Source organism: Crocodylus siamensis, chromosome 1, assembly GCF_052110815.1.
Source record: "Crocodylus siamensis isolate JL-2025a chromosome 1, ASM5211081v1, whole genome shotgun sequence".
Lineage (NCBI taxonomy): Eukaryota > Metazoa > Chordata > Crocodylia > Crocodylidae > Crocodylus > Crocodylus siamensis.
In genome coordinates this window covers 49,564,145-49,585,853 of record NC_143395.1, presented here as the reverse complement: position 1 = coordinate 49,585,853, position 21,709 = coordinate 49,564,145, and the positions used below count along the sequence as shown (strand labels likewise).

The 21,709-nt window shown below is 47.0% G+C and overlaps 1 protein-coding gene across 10 annotated transcripts in view; it reads right to left on the bottom strand.

The window, feature by feature from the left end:
• Positions 1 to 21,709, bottom strand: part of PHF3 (PHD finger protein 3) — a 98,975-nt gene that overhangs the window by 7,857 nt on the left and 69,409 nt on the right. For all 10 annotated transcript variants that reach the window (XM_090034518.1, XM_090034527.1, XM_090034542.1 and 7 more), the window contains 4 exons: positions 11,579 to 11,710; positions 10,963 to 11,092; positions 10,372 to 10,564; positions 1,002 to 1,149 (listed from right to left, as the gene is read on the bottom strand). In XM_090034518.1, the coding sequence (XP_089890644.1) occupies positions 1,002 to 1,149; positions 10,372 to 10,564; positions 10,963 to 11,092; positions 11,579 to 11,710 (603 nt within the window). The remainder of the gene's footprint in view (positions 1 to 1,001; positions 1,150 to 10,371; positions 10,565 to 10,962; positions 11,093 to 11,578; positions 11,711 to 21,709) is intronic.

Genomic DNA, 21,709 nt, shown 5'->3' with positions numbered 1-21,709 from the left:
ATGCAACACATTAATAAAGCCTACTTCTATTTGATTATAAAGCTGATGTCTTTGATTTTTTTTTTTTTTTTTTTTTTTTTTACAAAGGCAACTATTGCAAGGACTCTGAAAGTCCCACCCCACTCTTCTCTTAGATTTTGAAAATATTATTATGGATAACAAATACTTTGCAAATTTTGCTATGAAAAGTTATGTTATGTTAAATTCTCATGCTCTGAGTATTTGGTTTATAAAAGTAGAGAGACCAACAACAAAGGATACCAGTTTCTGTTACACAAACTCTGACTGCCTGCACCCAGAGTAGAAACCACCAGCAGGCACCCTCTCTCCAAACAATAAGCTAATTGTTTGTTCAAAGAAAAACAAATTAAATTTTAATAAACTGATCTAACTAAACTCTCTGCTAACCAGAAAACTAATACCACTGAGGCTTTTCTTTCAACAGCCAGCCCTCTCATGCACAATACACTAAGGAGAAGGAAAAGGTATTATTATGAGTGTGAGTTAAGGCTAGCTCAGTTTGCATAACAGCAGCCTTAGAAGTGTTATTATTCAGACTTGTATGATAAATTATTTTAACAGGCAGTTTATACTAATTTAAAATTTAAATACCTACCTTGTAAAAGTGTATTATAACAGACCTAGTTCATCCCTCAACCCCCTAATTATCTGGGGACCCCTAAGAGATACCAGGTATTTGAAAGACACTTCCAGAAACACAGAAAAAAAATACCATGAAAAGCTCTACAGAGATTACATTGCAATCAACCACTTGCTTACTTAAGAAAAATTTCACTGTTAAACAAATAAACCCTAAACTCATTCCACCAGTACTATGCTTAGTATAATGTACATGCTTCACTTGTTTTCACCACAGCACAACTCTGACCCTTTTAATGTAGTCCCCAAAAAACTACAAAGAAAATGAATAAATACATTGTTTCACATTAATCTGTCACTCTTCATAATATATATATATAAACACAGGAAAAAGACAATACCTCTGTTAAATATTCAAAAGAGCCAGATACTGGGTATGCTTTGATGACAAACTTCGCTACAGAAGGCATATTGATAAAACCTTTCCAGATGAAGTTCAGTCGAGCCAGAAACAGAGATTCACTTTCAACGGTACCAGGTGTCTCCGATCTAAAGACAAGCACACAAAAAAAAGGAAAGAAAAAAAAAACAACAAATATTGACTAGAGTCTGAGCCTAGAATTAGAAAGGTTTGCATAGCACTGTCTATGAAAAAAACCAAAATGAAAGCAAAATCTGCAGAATTATTAAATCTATCCATTTTGTTTTTTAAATCTAGTCTAATCTGCCATTTACTTACGGTTAGTACTGCTTCCTTCTCCATCACTGCTTTTGTTTTCCTCCTCAACCCTTTTTTTCCCCACTAGTAACTTCACTTCTCTATTTTTATTACCCTCACATTTCCATTGTGAGGGAGCGGGCGCTAAGGGCGGCCGTGAAACTCCCTAGCGCCACTCACCGTCACGTTAGGGTGAACGTAGCACCCTCAGAATCTCGCCCGCCACGACTTTGATGTCTAATATATATAGTATGGAGGCTGCCTGTTTCCCTGGTGGACGGTATCGTTGTTCCTATCTCTGCTCCCCAATGGGGTGTCTATCTGTGCCCTGCCTTAAGGGCTACGCGTGCCTCCAACCTCCCCTTTAGCACGCCCCAAGCCTCGCAGCTGTTCCGGGGGACGTTGGTCTTGTCCCTCGCCCGTCGGGTGCCTCTCGGCCACCTGGCTCCCCACAGGGCCTATAGCGTCACCGCCACCCAACTCTCGGCGCCACTGGGCCGGCCTTACCGCCGCCCTTATCTCGGCGCCATTGGGCCGGCGCTATCACTGCGGGTGCCCCTCGGCCACCTGGTAACCCACGGGGACTATAGCGCCACCGCCACCCACCTCTCGGCGCCACCGGGCCGGCATTACCACCGCCCTTGTCTCAGCGCCATTGGGCCGGCGCTATCGCCTCTACACCGCGCCCCCTCTGGGGCCTCGCCCCCTCTGGGGCCCAATACCGCGCACCTTGCGCCTCGCCCCCTCTGGGGCCTCGCCCCCTCTGGGGCCCAATACCGCGCACCTTGCGCCTCGCCCCCTCTGGGGCCTCGCCCCCTCTGGGGCCCAATACCGTGCACCTTGCGCCTCGCCCCCTCTGGGGCCTCGCCCCCTCTGGGGCCCAATACCGCGCACCTTGCGCCTTGCCCCCTCTGGGGCCTCGCCCCCTCTGGGGCCTGTGCCTCCCAGGCATGATCTTCCGGAACCCCCCAAGCTGTTGGGGGGGGCCTGCTGAGGCCTCCACGCTCCCCAATAGCCTCACCCAGTCCTCCGAATCTACTTGCCGTTGAAGGTGATCTTGTTCCCTGCATCATCGCAGCCGGTAAGTTTGGTAAGGCTGCCCCACTTGCCTCGGGCTGCTCAGCTCAGCCGCAGAGCTCCTGCTCCTGCGGCAGCCAGAAGGAAACTGTGAGGCAGGCTTCGGCCTAAGCTGTTTATAAAGGCCGGGCCCTGCCCCCTTCTGGCCACGTGACCCAGCTGGTCACCCTGGCAACCGGCACCTGAGCTGCCTGGGTGATTGGCAGCTCTGCCAATCACCCTCACAGTCACGGGGCACCTGCGTGACTCCGTGACATCCATCATTCACCCCAGTTCTAGATGCTCCTCCATTACTGAGTCCACCAGCACAAATCCAATTCTTACATCCATATCTGCTGCTGCCCCATCTTCAGCTCTTGTACCCTCTGCCCTAATCCATACCCCTCCATCACTCCACATCCATCTCCAGGCTTTTTATGCCACACCATTCCTAAGGTTGCACCCATTCCCTCTCTCCTCTTTTCTCTCTGCTTCTGAACCACCTGATTTCATCTCCAAAAAGATGGACCTATTCCAACCATCCTCTTCAAATCTCATGCCTTTCAGTTCTTGCCTCTTGCACAGACCTAGACTCTTCTGTATACTTGCCTCCACTACCATCGTCTCTTAGTCCAGCTATATATTACAAGGTTTGCTAACACAGCTACAACAGGTAAGAATTAAAAAAAAAATCACACCCCAAGCTAATGGATACAACTAGAGATGCACCAATATATTGGCTGGATTGGCACCGATAAAAGGAAAATTAACATGATCAGTTATCAGCTTTTTTTTGGTTGATGTAACCAATAATGTTTTCTGGTAATTTCATTATGCTGGGGCCCCCGGATGCCTGGGTTCCCTCTTGCCCATGGGTCCAGGGCCCCCAGATGCCTGGGTTCCCTCCTATGCGCTGGGGTGACACCAGATACACTCCCAGACCCTCACCAGCAGGTTGGGCTGGGCTGGGATGGAACAGAGCAGCTACCATGGTGTCCTGGACACTGGTACAGTGCAGACTGTGGGCTGGAGCTGGGGCAGGCTCTGCAGAAGGCGCTGAAAGCCACAGACATGACTGGGGCAGGTGGAGCTGAGCTGTTTGGCCCAGCCCAGAGTTACTTAACTCGTAGTGCCCGCAGGGGCAGGGCCTGGGGTAGCTGCTCTCCCCTGCTGTGTGCAGCAGGGTCCTTCCCATGACGGGAAGGAAGCCGGGGCGGGGGGTGCTTTAATTAAAGCAGTTTGGAGAGCTGCTCTAATGAAAGTAAGCAGAGACTACCCAGCCCTCGGCAGCCTCAGGCTCACAGAGCTGGCAAGTGTGCTCTGGCCGGAGGGTGGAGCAGGGCAGCACTTTAATTAGTGTGGCTCTGAGAGCCGCTCTAAAGTGTTGCTGTGTCTCCTGTACCAGCATTCCCACATTTAGAAATGGTGGTAGAAGTGCTTGAACTGCAGCTCATTCAACAAGCTTTATTACTAAATATCCGTTATTGGATCCGTATCAGCCAAAAAGGCTGGTTAATAACTGGCTACCAGTATTGGCCAGGAAAATCTTTCAGTGCACCCCTAGATACAACTATACAGGGAAACTAGTGTAAACAATTATGCTGATAGAAGAATACTTTGGACAGTTTACTTTATGGGGATGTAATGTACCTCCACAGGCAGGAAAAATCTCTATCAGAATACACTTCATCTTTGCTAGAGGGCTCTGCTGACAATTAAGAAGTAGCGGTATAGTTGCAGATGCTCTTCTCTTACAGTCCTCTCCCTCTCTCATGCTCCCCACTTGAGCTCACACTAAGGTAGGGATGCCAAGATCCTCTCCCTTTTATTTCCCCTTCCAGCCACTGATTCTTTTTGTCCCACTCTTCATATTTTTTGTGCACTCCCCCATCCAAACTCTTGCCTTCTCATCCCCTTTATGTTACTGCCCTTCTCCATCAATTCCTTTGCAAAAACCTTCCTCTCTAATTTCAATTCTTGTCATTTCCTTTTCAACTCCTACACTACCACCCTTAGTAACTTCAGCTTTGAAAAAGATGACCAATTTGACCCTTTAGTTGCATGTTTTTTCATTATCATCTCATTTGTTCAGCAGACCTTGTTTAAATCTCCTACTACTCAGTAGGGTCAACTTCTTTCAAACTGTGTTCTTTAATATCTTGCTGCCGAATTCTCTCTCTCTGACTGATTCTAGCATCATCTAGCCCCCCACTCTTCACAACATCAAAAAGTAGAGGTATATTGGTCCAATATCAGATAAGCACCAATATCACTCTTCTTCCTTTTACTGATGTTGAATTTTTCCATGTTTCACTCACCAACAGCCTTGACTTTTTTGCCCTTCTTAGTCCTGAAGTCCTGACTGACTACCAACATCTGCCTCCTCTCATCCTGTGGAGCATTTCTGGCAATATCCCGTGATCGAGTGATTTCCTCCACTACAAATTTGTTCTCTCCTCCTTCAATTCTACGACTGTCTTAGTTGAGCAATTTTGAAACCTAATTGAATCTGCACTGCAATCCAGCTGCCTTTTGCAATCATTTTTTTACTCTACTAAGACTCATCATCCTCTTCTCCTGTCTCCATAGGTTGCACAGTAACCTTAAAAAAAAAGACCATTTTAATGGAGAACAGGATGTGCTACTGATCATTTTTAGGGACCTACTGAAATCACAATTCTGCGTTTTTTGCAGAAAAGACAAAATCATATGTTTTCCATGGAAAACAGTGGGCTCTGCAATTTTGGCAGTTTTGCAGAGAAAAACAAACAAACAAAAAACCCCAACAACTTGCCAGCAAGCAGAGAAAAGGACAGGAAGTCCTGCAGTTTTGGAACAGGGGTAAGGGTGAGGAAGAAGGGGTTGCTCACAGCAGGTGGCTGGGAGGCTGCAAGCAGCTGCACGTGGATCCATGGAGCCCCAACCTGGCTTGCTGCCAGTAACAGGTGCCCCCAACCCCTTCCCTACTGTCCACCCAGAAGTGTGCATGCACCCCCTGCTGGCAATGAGCTGGGCTAGGGCTCTGCGGACCCCAGTGCAGATGCTTGCAGCCTCCCAACTGTCTGCCACAGCTGGCCCAAACCTGGGCCCAGGCAGGCCTCTGCTGCTGGCCACATAGTCTGCGCTGCATGCAAGCAGCTGCATCCAGGTCTGTAGAGGCCCAGCCTGGGTCACTGCTAGCAGCAGGTGCACCTGCACCTTGGTGCAGCCAGCCAGAAGAGGCCGGGATTGCCCCCAGCCCCTTTCCTGCCATCAGCCCAAAGGCACATGTGCAAAGTTTAACTGAATGCTTAGATTCGGGATGGTCCAAAACTACAGCTTAATTACCCTGATTAACCTCAGGGAAGCCATTAATCTATGCTGATTAACATGTGGATTAATGGCTTCCCTGGGTTTAATAAAGGAAATTAAGATGTATTTCAGGCCATTTGCCAATCTGCAGGGAGGGATGGGACTGCCGGGGCCCCCTCAGACAGAGGCATGGCAAGAGGGGGTCCTGCCATAAGCCTACTAAAATGGAGGCTGGCCTCCAGCTGCCTGCCTTCTGAAGTTGGGTAGATCCCTAGTCATATTCCAGTTTTTGGAGGGACTATTCATGTGGCTTAGTTATTCTCCAACAAACAGTTTGTTACTCTACTGCAATCATATTATCAGTCTGATTTTCCTACTGATCCCAGATTAAATAAAATGCTACTGATCCCAGAATACATAAAATGTAAACCTGTCCTATATTTTCAAAGCAATCCCATTATAGGTAAAGCACAGCGAAAACCATGAATGGATGCCCAGGTATCCCTCAAGAAGCAGAGCAAGCTAAAACTGGAATTCTTATTCCAATCATTCACAAAATGAATAAAAATTTAAAATTTTGATATTTCCTGCAGAATGGAAATTTCAGGCATCTCAGGAAACCTGGAAGCTGGGTTTCCAGACTGCCTAGAAGCAGGAAATGTTGTGATGCCCAACTCCAAGGTAACTTTGCCTGGCAGTAACAGAGCCAGGAAACCCAGAAGCTCTATCTTGTTTCCATCTGAATTTCATGAAAACAAGTAAATATTTTTTAAACCTAAATTCTATAGAATTCTATTTTTAAAAACCCAACATATAAGGCTGCCTTACAGCTGTCACCCAGACGCACATCATTAATTAATCCTGGACAATGTTTGGGTGTCTTTCCTTAACATGACTTAAAAACCTACATGTCAGATGCACCACCCCTTTAAATAACATTCCTGCCAGTGCCCCTAACTCCACACCCACAGGCCTCTGGCCCTGCCGGTGTCCCTCACTCCCAAGCCACAGTCTCCCAAGCCACAGGCCTCTGCCTCCCCACTCCAGCCCTGCCAGAGGGGGTTCGCAGCTGCCCCCATCCCGCTTGGGCTGTAGCGGCGGCTGCAGCGGTTCAGGCTTCCATGGGCTGCAGTGGAACGAGTCCAGCCCTGCCATGGGCTGGAGGGCGTGGGGGAGGCCTGTGACACCCAGGGCTCTTGCACTGTGCCAGGCAGCTTGGTCACAGCCTCTCCCATCCCTCCCTCCCACCCACTAACAAGTATGGGCACCAGCCCTCGTGCTTATCTGCACCCAAATGTTGGGGCTGCTTCCACAACCCTGCCTGGCCGTGTGCTGGCTACATGCGTGTGTGCATGCAGATGCACATGCACCTGCTACCTCTAATCACCCCAAGCACTTCTTGCAGGCTAGAATGCTGCCAGCCTGCAAGGGGAAGAAACTCATGCTTTCCCAGTTTTCTGGGACATGCTCAGGACCCTTTCAATTACTGTTGTAATGCACTTTTGGGTGGCAACCCATGGGTTGAGAAACACTGCTCTAAGGGAGCCCAAAAAACAGCCACTTTTTGCTCACCTTAGTTGAAAAGTTCTATGTTTAGGCAGCCCCTCAATATGCAAGCATGACTAAAATCTGATTCCTTAATTACGGTATAATAATAAGGAAAGCTGTTGAGGCAATTGCTGTGAAATTTCTGGAGGCCAAGAAGGTGCATTTGCAGACAGGTGGGTCTGATGGTGGATACACTAATGTCACAGAACACCTGTTTCACTAGCTAGAGGGTAAACCATGTTATCTTGTTTATTGATATAAAGCATGAAAATGGTTTTGCCCAGCATAATAAGGATGTGATATCTCTCAGTGAGGCAGAGAAGGCCTTTGCAAGTTTTTCCTCACCCTTGAATTTCAGCACACCGATGCAGACTATAGCAAGGGCTATATGAGTACTCAAGATAGAGAGATTACAGAAGATTTCCCAAGGCAATAAATGAGGACATTGTTTGAAAGGGAAAAGATAGGACAATGGTTAGCAGTCTACCCTAGGACTTCGGAGGCATGAATTCAGTTCCCTGCTCTTTGTTTTCCTGAGTGACCATGAACCCAGCTGAATGATGGTGGTTCCCTACCCGATAGCATTTATTTTTATAATGTCTTATCAGGCAATATGGTAATACAGTAGCAAGGAACGCAGAGCCATAGTTTCTCGTTACTGTACCACATTTTCTCACATACAACACCCATCTCTTTCCCCAGAAATCAGACCCCTGAAACTGTGCAGGAAAGCTGTTTTCTTCACTGGAAAAGCACACCTGAAAACTGTGCAATACCATGCAGCTGCCAAGATGGCTGTTGCTTGTGTATGGCTCAGAAAGCTGAAGGGGAGGAATTCTGTATTAAACCTCTCGCAGTCATAGCTTGTGCTTTAAAGAGGAACTTATATAAAAGAACTAACAGTTTTGCTACTGCCCTTGCAGGGGCCTGGGGCCTAACCTTGTTTAATAGAGCAAGTCCTCCTGCAAACACAAGTCCAGGAAGGAGACAGTCAGGGTGAGGTAGCAGGGACCAGGAAGCTCTTCTTGTCTGCTGCCTCATAGATTCATAGATGCTAGGGTCAGAAGGGACCTCAAAGGATCATTGAGTCTGACCCCCTGGAAGTGGCAGGAAAAAGTGCTGGGGTCTGTGACCCCAGCCAGGTGCTAGTACAACCTCAACCAGACTGCTGGGATGCCACACTTCCTGGACACTATGCTCCCAGGAGGACTTAGTTTTTGTCATATGGTCAGCCATTGCTCTGGAAAAATCCCCCGCACATTCTGACTTCCAAAAGGTGCAGGTTTTATTTAGGAGCACGTACGTGAGAAGAGATAGTAAAATACAACATGAAGTTTTAAAAAAATTGGTAAACCAGAAGATATGAGAAAAAATCCAAGTCATGTAAATTTAGTCCACAACAGGCTTTCTCTTTGACTAGGCAGTAGACAACAACCAAGAAAAAAAGTGTACTGCCCTTTGCTCCCTTGATGTTGAGGAAACAAAGAGAGGGAGGGCTACAGTGAACTTCTGGGTGCTTATAACACAGTCTCCTCAAGTCAAAAGTTGAAGAGTGAGCATACCAAGTGAAAATGTGGATATTAAGAATTCTCAAAAGTTTAGGCTTGATATCATTCTTACCCATACACTACTTATATAAAAATATACTGGATTTACAGCAGCAGAGAAACATGCCCAAGAAAAAAGTAGTTTTTAACCTCATCTATGCACATATTAATGGATTATGCATTAAAAACAAGCATTTAACATAAAAAAACCCAACCAGACAAAAAGCCTTACCAAAAAGACCTCTCTATGAAAAAAAATAAACCCACAAGCAAATCCCAATCAAACAAAAACCTGGAGTCCCAATTTCTCAGTGCTAGGTACTACTGACAAGAACTTCATTTACTCAGATCTTCCAAAATTAAGTCCTAAATAAATCCATCCTGAAAAAAAATCAAGTTCAACAGAGAAGTTAGTAAATCCAAAGACCAGCAGCCTCCCTACAACACAGATCTACACATTCTAGCTAAAAACCCAAGCAATAGATACCTTTATACCACTAAACAAATACAATCAGTCACTGCAATCTTTATTATTAAATTCTTTCTTTATATTTGTTTGCCACATCCTTTAGCACTATATGGTCTGCTATTATTTTTAGTAAACGTATCCTGGATCAATTTAATGGAGATAAAGTATCTGGAAACTGAAATTTATTTATTTTTTTCGAAGTTTTATTGTAAATTAAATTCCTCACAAAAAACAACATTTTTGAAATTTTTTTGTTTTGATTTTCATTTTGGTTAATTTTACAAGAGCTATATTGGTCTGTAGCAGTAATGATATATCCACTTTGCACTATATGAAGTGACAACCCAAATTAAGTTCCTTAAATATATAGACAGATTGATCACACAGCACTTTATTTATATTTTGCACAGTACTCAACCTTTTTGACCAGTGGGGCAGATAAACAGTGGTCTGGATCTGGCTAGCAGATCCAATCTAGCACCTGGCGCAGACATGGTGAGGCCCCATCCGACTTCACAGAGTGTGGGGTGGGGGTGCAGACCAGCCCTGTTATAGCTGCCATGGGGAAAGGGGCTTGGCCTGGCTCCATGAAGGGGAGGGGGCATGACCTGGGCCCAATCCAGCCCTGTGTGGGTGCAGGGGAGAGGCTCAGCCCCATGAGAGGAAGGAGGCCTGCCTCAGGCCCAAATTGGCTGAGCAGAGAGAAAGAAATGTGGCCCAGCTCTGCAGAAGGAGAGAAGGAGAGGAGAAATGGATGCGAGCTGGCTCCAAACCAGGAGAGAGGGGGTATGGTCCAGTCCTGCAGTAAGAAGGGGATGCAGCTCAGCCCCAACCCAGCCAAACAAAGGGACTGGGGCATGGCCTGGCCATGCAGCAGGGGGTAGGGGGAAGGAGGCTCCAACCCGCCTCATGAGACTTGGGATTTTGGCAGCAGGAAGGAGTGGCAATACTGTACTCTCACTGTTCTCCCACTGCCAGACTTGCTGACCCATAGGGAGCCTGTGAACCACATTCCAAGGCTCCATGGGCTGCAGGCCAGAGGTTGAACACCCTTATCTTAACACATTTCATGGGCATAAATGATCTTTGCTTGAAAATGAACCATAATTATTCTTTAAAAAAAATCTCAGTTTTTTAGTTACCTTGGAACAGATGATGCTGATTTTGACAACTCCTGTTTATCATCTTCTAATAAATCTGAAGCTAAAATATTTGATGTTGATGAAAGTGCATCTGCTATGCTCTCTGCTTCATTGTCCGATTGTTTACGTGCAACTCCAACTGACACTTTAAATTTTTTTGCAGATAGGTCATCAGTAGGAGGTGCCATTCGACCTTGAGTAAAGTGAATTGGAAAAATTATATATACTAGTAATAATAAAGAATTATATTTTACCTGAAGCAAAGAGAGAGAGAAATAAGAAGATACCAGATACCAAAAGACACATGAACTAAACAAAAGCTGGAGCAAAAGTGAAACTGGCATGACTTACAAGGAGTTACTTTTCTAACTGTTTCTATGGAAAACATTGTTGTGGCTTGTGACCATTTTAAAGTTGGAGGGGGGGGGGGGGTGGTTAAAAAAAAGAACCCAAAAGAGAACGAAAAGAAAGATACTGGTTCCTTCTTCCTGGTCTGTAAAGTTGATCTAAAGATGTTTATCTATATTTCTAAGTTGTGAGATCATAAGTAATGAATATAATTATTACAGTTTAGTACACTTTTTAAATTACCTATGCAGATTTTACAGTTGAGATCAAAAAGATGATTTTTGTGTTGACTGGTTGTATCTGAAGATTCATTATCTTCCTTATCTTTTTCAACTTCCTCTGTCTTTTCAAACAGCTTAACTGTACTGGCTTCCTATTGAATGTCAAACAAATCTCAGTTAATGAAAGAATGGACAAGACATTTGTTCTGTTAGGTACTCTAAATAAATGTTATTCTAATCACCTAAAAGCAGTGAAAAACCCAGAAATGCTCACTGTTCTCTTGTTCAGAAGCACTAAACTTCTCATTTTCTGTTCAATTTCAAACCAGTAAGAAACAAGTCAAATGTTTATGATTCTTCCAGTCTACTCAATGAAAGTACAGCTGGATGCCTAATTGTTGCTAAAGAATGGCTACTGTATACAACTGAAAGCATTCAAATGTCAGGAGCAACAGAGAGGGATAATCACTTTTCTGCATTAAAGAAGTGTGCATGTACACACACACACACACACAAATTTAGTGTATTCAGTTTGTATGCACTAAACTGGACACTAAACTACATCCTGTCCCTTTAAATTCAAACAAAATATTTTTTCTTAGATTAATAATACCTCCACCTCTTTTTTTTTTCTTTACCTGAATTTCCATAACGTCTTCTTGTTCCTTAACTGGAGTTTCGTTTTCAATTTCTATTTCTCCTTTGTGAGTAATTTTGGTGATTGGTCGTCTTTCTACCTCTCTCTGCTCTTTCTCAATCATTTCAATTGTCTATAAAATATTAAGATTACATACATTTACACACAGAAAATTAAACGTGAAAAACCCCAAATAACAGAAGAGGATAGACTAGAAAAAAAGTTACAGAAGTGAATGCTAAAAATCTGAAATCCTGAAACAGGACAAAATAGTCTAATCCATAGGCAGACTTAAAGCAGGTCTTTCTGCAGAAGGCGAGTAGCTTTATTATGCACATATGCAGTACAGAAGGTCATACCTTTATTTGTGGTGCTACTAATCATCAGGCATGTGTTAATTTGCAAGGAAGTACCTCCCCACATCTTTCATTACGTGATATTTTAAGTTTCTAATAGCCAAAAAATCTGCTAACCCTTTATATATAAATAAAAGCTACAGAAAAAATAAAAGATGCGGCATCTTCCAACATTTTGATTTTTATTATGTAGCTAAGTCTCTCACCGGATAAAAGGGTATTTTAACTATGGCCATGGACAGATGTTCACTTCTAGCACTAAGAAATTCTGTGAAATTCACAGCAATTCTTAGTGCTAAAACCCCCCCACCTGTTTGGGAGTTGGAGCATAAATGCATTCCAGGCCCCTGACTACAGAGCTGTACAGGCAAGCACTGTGCAGGAGTGCATGGGGTGAGAGGCAGGCGTGCCCAAACCCAAATGAGCCCTGGAAGAATGGCCCCTGGCCTGCCTCCCACATCCAGATTTTTCCAACAGCTGAAAGAGGACAACATGGTATAGGGAATTTTTAATCACCAGGCTCAGACTACTTTCCTAGAGAGTAAAGTCTTGTAAAGCTAGGCTTCCATGCCTCTGAGGGGAATTTGTTATGGGAGGGGGTCACAAAGTCTGCTTCCTGACTCCCCAGTCCTGCCGTTCTCCCAAAGCAGGAACCCTCCCAAGGTTCAGAGTGAGCTCCTGTTGTGGGATAATGGCCTCTGCTCCATGCTCTCCTCCAGATCACTTCAGAGGGATGGACAGGGCAGAAGGTAGCAGCTGCAGCAGTGGCAGCATAGCACCCATCCTACTGTGACACTGCTCCAGCTACAGGAAATGCTCTCTGCCCATGCACAGATTAATTCCTGGTCTGATCAGAGTAGAAGGCAGATGCCCAGGACTGGTTCCAGCCCGGGGGAATGTCCCCCACTTCTGTACAGATTCTGGGTGATCCAGAACTGTTTAGTGGCAAGGGGAGCCAGTGCTTTGCCTCTATCCCTCTCCTCAACACCCAAGAGAAGAAGCATGAATCCATTCAAGTTAGTGAGGAAGACAAGATCTTCATGATGGGAAGAGGAAGGTCTTGCAGAATAGCCCATTCTCTTCCGCAAGAAACTCACTGAATAGCCCTATGCTCTCTTTGTGCTGAAAAGCTTTCTTAGTTAGAGACAATAGGCAGGATGCTTTCTGAAAGACTTAGTCCTATGCATATAGAAACATCACATCAACCAAGCATAAAGATGCTTTGACTCTGGAGTGAAACTTTGGGGAAAAAACAGGTGCTTGCTTTGGCTGAAAGAGTGAATTAAGTGACAACCTGATAAGTTTCATTCAATCCTCAGTTGGTCAGCTAAAATACTACAGGAGGGGGAAGCGGGATTTCACCCATACATCTTACTTGAGTAGGAGAAGATGAGGGAACTGGCTGCTGAAGACGGAGAAGATGAGGGAACTGGCTGCCGGAGACTTGAAAAGTGACTATGCCAGGGACATGAGCATTGGGTTTAGATCTTACCAGAGAGACCCTAGTAAAGAATTTTAGAGCTGCCATATGAGAAGAGTCCTATGAGAAGAGGGGGCCTCATGGCAATAAAAAGTAAGAAGCCTAAAAATCAAGAGATGCAAACTAGTTCCCACAGTGCAGAGATAGTACAATGGTAGCTAATGTTATATCCCTGAACTTCAGCTTGCAAATGGAGATTTTGAGGTTCCTTTCATCAGAAAGATAGGTCATCGTTCCCCTTTCCTTAAAAGCCAGGAAATAACTGATGTAGAAGCCTTTCCCTACCATGTAAAACACTTCCTCTAGTGCCTCTAGAGCAGGGGTGGCCTATGTGTGGCCCCAGAGCCACATGTGGCTCTTCATAAGTTAATATGCATCTCCTTGAATCTTTGCACAACCACACAGTGATCAGCTTTGATAAAAAGAACAGCTCATGAGAATGGTCTCTCAAAGGAACAGGGAAAGACGATTTGGTACGGATAGTGAGCTGATATAATCAGTCACAATAAGACGTAACATTCGCTAATCTAAAATGCTGCTCAAAAAAGGAAAAAGTTGTCAAAAGGAGGATGACAGACTGAAGAGAAGAGAGTACAGCTCACCCACACTATGTATGGTAAGAGGACCAACAATTTGTCCCCAGCTCCGGCGAGCGACACATGGGCAGAAGCCCGCTGCGCTCCCGTTGAGCACAGGGACCCCCAGAACCCCCCAATGGGACCCTGACCCAGGCCCACAGCGTAGCTAGAGGTAGGTGGGGCCCATGACAGGGAGGGAGGGACCCCAATCCAGACAGCTGCAGGACAGCTGAGATGGAGCCAAGCCTGCCTCCACTCCCCCAGCTCCTACTTCGCCCAGCCCCCGGGGAGCCACATGACCGAAGCCTCATGAACAGGCCGCACAAACAGGTGCGCTTATCTGCCCAGCATGCAAGTTAGCACAGGAGTTCACACAGGAGGGTAAGCAGGAGGGCCCGAGGCCCTGCCAGCGCGCCCTAGGGAAGCTAGTCCCATTAGTAGTCGGCCTACCAGCGGCACAACAGGGACAGGCAAACACCGCACCCCGAGGGTCCCCTTGGGGTCTGCAGCCTCCCCCTCTGGCACCTCAGAGGCTTCCACCAAGATGGAACCCATGGTTCAAGTCTCCACAAAGATGGAGCCCCTGGCTCTCGGCTGCGGGGGGGGGGGGGGGGCTGCCTGGCACGTTTCCAGGCTCCTGGGACCGGGAGAATGGCCATGTCCCCTTGCGAGGTTTGCTCCACTTTGGAGTCTCTGGGGCATCAGACAGAGGAGCTCTAGGCCGCAGTCCATAGACTGCGTGCCATCAGGGATGGCGAGTGGGAGATTGACTCCTACTGCCAGGCCCTTCACACCCTGGAGGCGGAGAGTAGACCAAGGTCACCTTCCAGGCCAAGGGAGGACTTGGGGATCTCCCATACTGCCCAGCCACAGGCTTGGACCAAGGTGGTCAAGGGCTCCAAGGTCTGCCGCACCAAGGTCCCCGCTCCTCTGGGGCTGTCCTACAGGTACAAACCTCTTGCAGCCCCAGTAGAGCCTGCAGAGATGGCAGCTCCTGCAGACAAGGGAGGATCACCCATCCCTCCTCTCCCTAAGACGAAATGCAAAGTGATCATTGTGGGAGACCCTCTCCTGAGGGGGACTGAGTGGGCAATCTGCCACCCTAACCCCTAGCCTGGGAGGTCTGCTACTTCCCGGGGACCCGCATCTGGGACATAGCAGAGAGGATCCCAAAGATTATCCGGCCCTCTGACCACCACCCTACACTCCTTATCCATATGGGCATGAATGACACAGCTCAAAGCAATCCCAGCCAAGTCATGAGAGACTACAGGGTTCTGGGAGCGGATCTAGGGGGCTCAGGTGGTCTCGTCCTCACTGCTTCTGGTTGTGGGTCGTGGGCTGAGGACGGGTCGAGATAGTCAACCGAAGACTGTGGCGCTGGTGTCATCATGAAAGCTTCAGCTTCCATGATCACAGTCCGCTCTTTGGTGAGAGAGGCAGTGGTCTGCTGGGGAGAGTTGGCCTCCACCTCACTTTGCTGGGGAGAAGGCTCTTCTCAACCAGACAGGCTGACCTGCTTGACCAGGCTTTAAACTAAGCCCACTCGGGATTGGGGGGATTACTGCCACTACAAGCCCACTGGGTAACCTTTGTGAATTCAGCAGGCTAAGGCACTTAAGGGAATCCACCCCTACCATACCCCTGGAATGATCTGTGGGGAAGGCGAGAGCCCCCAGTGGGACAGGACCAGAGCTGGACCAGGAATTCACCAGGGAACTGGCTGAGGCTGCACGCTCTCAGTGCATGGTTGTCATGGGAGACTTTAACTACCCAGACATCTCATGGGAAGAGCACATGGCCAAATACAATCAGTCTCAAAGCTTCCTTACGTGCGTGGACGAGCCCTACTTGACTCAAGAAGTCTATGGGCCGACAAGAGGTAAAGCGTTGCTGGACCTGGTACTGGCCAAAGGGGATGACCTAGTCACTGACCTAAGTATTAATAGAAAGCTGGATAATAGTGACCACAAGCTGATTGCAAAGCTGGCAAGTCAGTCAGCAACTTCAGGAAATCTGACTCTGACAAGCTCAGGAGACTCGCTGTCGAGACCCTAAGGGACCACGATTCAACAGGAAGAGGAGTCCAAGAGGACTGGTTGCTCCTCAAGGGAGTGATCCTGACAGCACAAGGGACGGTCATCCCATCTTGGAGGAAGGGTAGCAAGAGGGGACAGCAACCCCCTTGGCTCAGTAGGGAACTTGAGGACCTCCTACATCTAAAAAGAGAGACTTATAAAGGATGGAAGGCTGGAATCACTACCAAGGAGGAATGCTCAGCACTGGTCCATACCTGCAGGGAGCAAATCAGGAAAGCCAAGGCTGCAACCAAGCTCAATCTGGCTTCACATATCCAGGATAACAAAAAGTCCTTTTGCAGATATGTAGGGAGTCGGAAAAAAAGGCAAAGGTAACATTGGACCCCTGCTGAACTAAACAGGACAGCTGATAACCAAAACCCAGGAAAAAGCCAACCTGCTAAATGGGTACTTCATGTCAATTTTTCATCAGACTAATGGGACCACCCTGCCTAGCAAGACATGGGATGGCTAAGGTGAGGGTGTCTTTATACCCAGCACCACTGTTGATCTAGTAAAGGATCACCTTGAGAGGCTGGACACCTTTAAGTCAGCTGGTCCTGACAGATTACATCCTAGAGTACTCAAGGAGTTGGCAGGTGTCATAATCCAACCATTGGCAAAAATATTCGAAAACTCATGGTGCTCAAGTGAAGTACCTGAAGACTGGAAGAAGGCCAGTATGGTACCCATCTTCAAGAAAGGATGGAAAGTAGATCTCAGGAATTACAGGCCAATCATCTTGACCTCAATCCCTGGGAAGATTCTGGGTTTGGTCAGGCAAGACCTACCCACGACAAACTCATCTCCTTCTATGACCAGGTGACATATCACCTGGACAAGGGAGAAGAGATTGACGTCATATATCTGAACGTTAAAAAAAAGCTTTTGATCTGGTGTCCCATGATCTCCCCATGGAAAAACTGGCCAACTGTGGCCTCGGCTGGGAAATTGGCTCTGAGGTTAGACCCAGAGCGTAGTGGTCCATGGTAGTGAATCATCCTTGTATCAGCCCTGGTACAATCTGTGGGCAAGGCAAGAGCCCCTGCGGGGACACTTGCCTGCCTATACACAAATGCCAGGAGCTTGGCGAATAAGCAGGAGGAGCTCATCCTCCTGCTCAATGCAAATACCTATGATGTCATAGGGATAACGGAGACCTGGTGGGACTCCACCCATGACTGGACCACAGGTATAGATGGCTATACCCTGTACAGGAGGGATTGTGTAGATAAAAGGGGTGGGGGTGTAGCTCTCTATGTTAAGGAAAGATATGCATCCCTGCAAGCTGATATTGGCGACCAGGGTGGACGACTGGAGACCCTCTCAGTTCAAATCCATGGGGAACGTGGCACATGGGACAACGGTGGGAGTCTACTACAGGTCTCCCATCCGAAGTCCTGAGCTTGACCAGGAGTTTGCCCAGGAACTGGCTGAGGCCACATGCTCCAGGACCATGGTTGTCATATGGGTGACTTCAATTACCTGGGCATCTCGTGGGAGGATCACTCAGCAAAATCCAAGTGGTCACAAAGCTTCCTCTCCTGTGTGGATGACCTCTGACTCAAGAAGTCAATGGGCCAACGAGAGGCAAAGTGCTGTTCGACCTGGTACTGGCTACTGGGGGTCACTAATCAGTGACCTAGTGATTGATGGGAAGCTGGGTCACAGCGACCAGGAGCTGATCACCATCCGCCGTAAATCTGATAAGTCAGTCAGCAACATGGAAGTCCTTGACTTCAGGAAAGCCAACTCTGACAAGCTCAGGAGGCTTGTCAGTGAGGCCCTAAGGGGCCATAACCCCAGGGAGAGGGGAGTTCAAGAAGAGTGGATGCTGCTCAAGGGAGCGATCCTCAATGCACAAGCTAATTCTATTCCATCTTGGAGAAAGGCAGTAAGAGGGCACAGCAGCCCCCCTGGCTCTCCAGGGACCTAGCAGACTTCCTAAGGCTAAAAAGAAAAGCGTACAAAGGATGGAGGATGGGATTCATCTCCAAGGAGGATTATTCTGCACTGGTCCGGTCCTACGGGGAGCAAACCAAGAAAGTCAAGGCTGCAACTGAACTCCAACTAGCTTCGAGCATCAAGGACAATAAAAAGTCCTTTTCCAGATATGTGGGGAGCCGGAGGAAAAGCAAGGGCAACACTGGACCCCTGCTGAACCAGATGGGGCAACTGACGCCCAGGAAAAAGCCAACTTATTAAATGGGTACTTTGCATCAGTCTTTCATCAGTCCCATGGCATACCCATGCCTGCAACGGGACAGGGAGGTCTAGGTGGGTGATCCCCTGTCCTCCATTAATGCTGACCTCATGAAGGAACACCTTGAGAAGCTGGATACCTTCAAGTCAGCCAGCCCTGACAATCTACACCCCAGAGTACTCAAGGAGCTGGCGAGCATCATAGGCCAGCCTCTGGCACAGATCTTTGAAAACTCCTGGCACTCTGGTGTAGTGCCTGAAGACTGGAAGAAGGCCAATGTGGTGCCTATCTTCAAGAAAGGGAAGAAAGTGGATCCTGCTAACTATAGGCCCATCAGCCTGACTTCTATCCCAGGGAAGATCTTAGAAAAGTTTATTAAAGAGGCCATCCTTAATGGACTGGCCGATGCCAACATCCTGAGGGATAGCCAGCACGGGTTTGTTGTGGGTAGGTCTTGCTTGACCAATTTCATTCCTTCTATGACCAGGTGACCTATCACCTGGACAAGGGAGAAGAAATTGATGTCATATATCTTGACTTCAAAAAAGCCTTTAATCTGGTATCCCATGATCACCTCTTGGCGAAACTGGCCAATTGTGGCCTTGGGTCCACCACGATCCACTGGCTGCGAAATTGGCTCCGTGGTCAGACCCAGAGGGTAGTAATTGATGGAAGTCAATCATCATGGTGTCCTGTGACCAGTGGGGTCCCCCAAGGCTCTGTCCTTGGACCCATATTGTTCAACATCTTCATTAATGATGTGGACATTGGAGTCAGAAGCGCACTGGCCAAGTTCGCTGATGACACCAAACTTTGGGGCAAAGCATCCACACCAGAAGACAAGGCAGGTGATCCAGGCTGACCTGGACAGGCTCAGCAAATGGGCGGATGAGAACCTGATGGTGTTTAACACTGAAAAATGCAAGGTTCTCCACCTTGGGAAGAAAAACCTGCAGCATCCTTATAGGCTCGGCAGTGCTACGCTGGCTAGCACTACGGAAGAAAGAGACTTGGGGGTCATCATTGACCACAAGATGAACATGAGCCTGCAATGCGATGCTGTGGCTAGTAAAGTGACCAAAACGCTGGCTTGCATCCATAGATGCTTCTCAAGCAAATCCTGAGGACATCATTCTCCCCTTGTACTCGGCCTTGGTGAGGCCGCAGCTGGAGTACTGCATCCAGTTTTGGGCTCCACAATTCAAAAGGGATGTGGAGAAGCTTGAGAGAGTCCAGAGAAGAGCCACGCGCATGATCAGAGGTCAGGAAAACAGACCTTACGACGACAGGCTGAGAGCCATGGAGCTCTTTAGTCTGGAAAAGCTCAGGCTCAGGGGTGATCTGATGGCCACCTATAAGTTTATCGGGGTGACCACCAGTATCTGGGGGAACGTTTGTTCACCAGAGCGCCCCAAGGGATGACGAGGTTGAACGGTCATAAACTACTACAAGACCATTTCAGGCTGGACATAAGGAAGAATTTCTTTACTGTCCAAGCCCCCAAGGTCTGGAACAGCCTGCCATCGGAGGTGGTTCAAGCACCTACAGTGAACACCTTCAAGAGTAAATTGGATGCTTATCTTGCTGGGATCCTATGACCCCAGCTGACTTCCTGCCCTTTGGGTGGGGAGCTGGACTCAGTGATCTTCAGAGGTCCCTTCCAGCCCTAATGTCTATGAAATCTATGAAATCGCCATGGGACTCTTCAGCCTGGAAAAGCACAGGCTCAGGGGGACCTGGTGGCTGCTTATAAGTACATAAGAGGTGTATATCAGGATCTGGGAGAACGTCGGTTCACCAGAGCACCCCAAGGAAAAACAAGGACCAGTGGTCATACATTCCTTCAAGACCATTTTAGACTAGACATAACAAAAAATGTCTTTACTGTTTGAGCCCCCAAGACCTGGAAAATAGACTCCCTCCAGAAGTGGTGCAAGCACTGTGGTCTCATTCAAGAAATGCTTGGATGCTTATTGTTGATGGGATCCTTTGAACCTAGCTGACTTCCTGCCCCTGGACTAGGGGGCTGGACTTGATGATCTTCGAGATCCCTTCCAGCCCTAATGTCTATGAAATCTATGAGAGGTCAGGTCACCAAAGGATACTTAGAAAAGGAGACCTGAGTCAAAACTTGCTCTTTCTTTTGAAAATGCGCTGAGGTGGCAGGGGATGAACAGTCTCACCTGGAAAGGAAGAGGAAAAGCTGTTAATTTCAACTAGATCTCTTATCCTGGGACACAGATGCTGGCAGTCAGCCCAAGGAAAAAAAGTGGGTTGACTTGGGGAAGAATGTGAAGTAGGAGGCAGAAAAATTGAGAGGTTAGGCAGTAAGATTTGTTCCTAAAGTTAGCTGGTGGCTGAGAGGCCCAAGGCCAGAAAAAACAAATCAGGAGTGACACAAAAGATCCCTGGGACTACTGAAAAATGCCTCAACACAGTGCTTCATTTGAGGAAATCTCTGGTAAGGCCCAAGCAAAAAGGTACCACCTGTTAGGATTAAAGGAAGAGTATTGCCATCCATCTCCACAGGGGTTATCAATGGACTAGGAGCCAGGGACACAGATCTGAATGGAATCAATGGGTACAAGTCAAACAAATCTGAAGACAATGTCAGAGGAGGCAAGGAAAGTACTGGAGGCAGTACTATGTACACTGTCAACTCACAAGGACATTGAAAAGTTTCAGATCTTGGGTGAACACCGAATCTCTCAAACAGGTTAGAATGACTAAAGGAGGTTATTGCTCCCCATATATGCATGGAAGTGCTGGAACCAAAGTTGTACTGGAGGAATGGAAAAGAAGCTGAGAAATGTCTCAGGTTCTTGGTTCCTGTTCTGTGCACTAGTAGAGCAATCTCCATGCAAGCCATTCCCAGGGCCTTGGTGTGAAGACATTGCTTAGCTTTCATTGCACACACTAGGCTGTGAACCTCAGAAGGTCAAGGAGATGAGGAAGTGTGCCTTTTCACTGAACTCAAGATGGAAACCTCCACCACAGGAACCAGCCCTGGTTCTGTGCTCTACCGAGGCCTTCTCCAGGACTTGAGACTACAAACAAGAAAGGCTCAGCAATCAATGGAATCCAGAATTCCAGAATCAGAAATCAGTCCCTTGGAGACGCATTTGGAGTTTGTCACACTTTTGACCAGGAGACAAAAGATTTGTAAATAAAGCATTTCGTAGAAACGTAAGACATCGGTAGGCAATACAGGCACTTCTGACACCTGTCAGATGCAGATCCAGTACTATCATATGAGAAACACAGCTCCTTTGGTCATTGTAACCTGTTTGATCTTGGCAAACACACAATGAGAACGGAAAAGCATTTGAAAGATAATATTTAATGCTGAAACAATGATTTATATTTTCAGTGAGCATTACATTGCATTGAAATCTAGCTGTTCATTTCTCTGAGCTACCTTTTCAGGATAACTATAA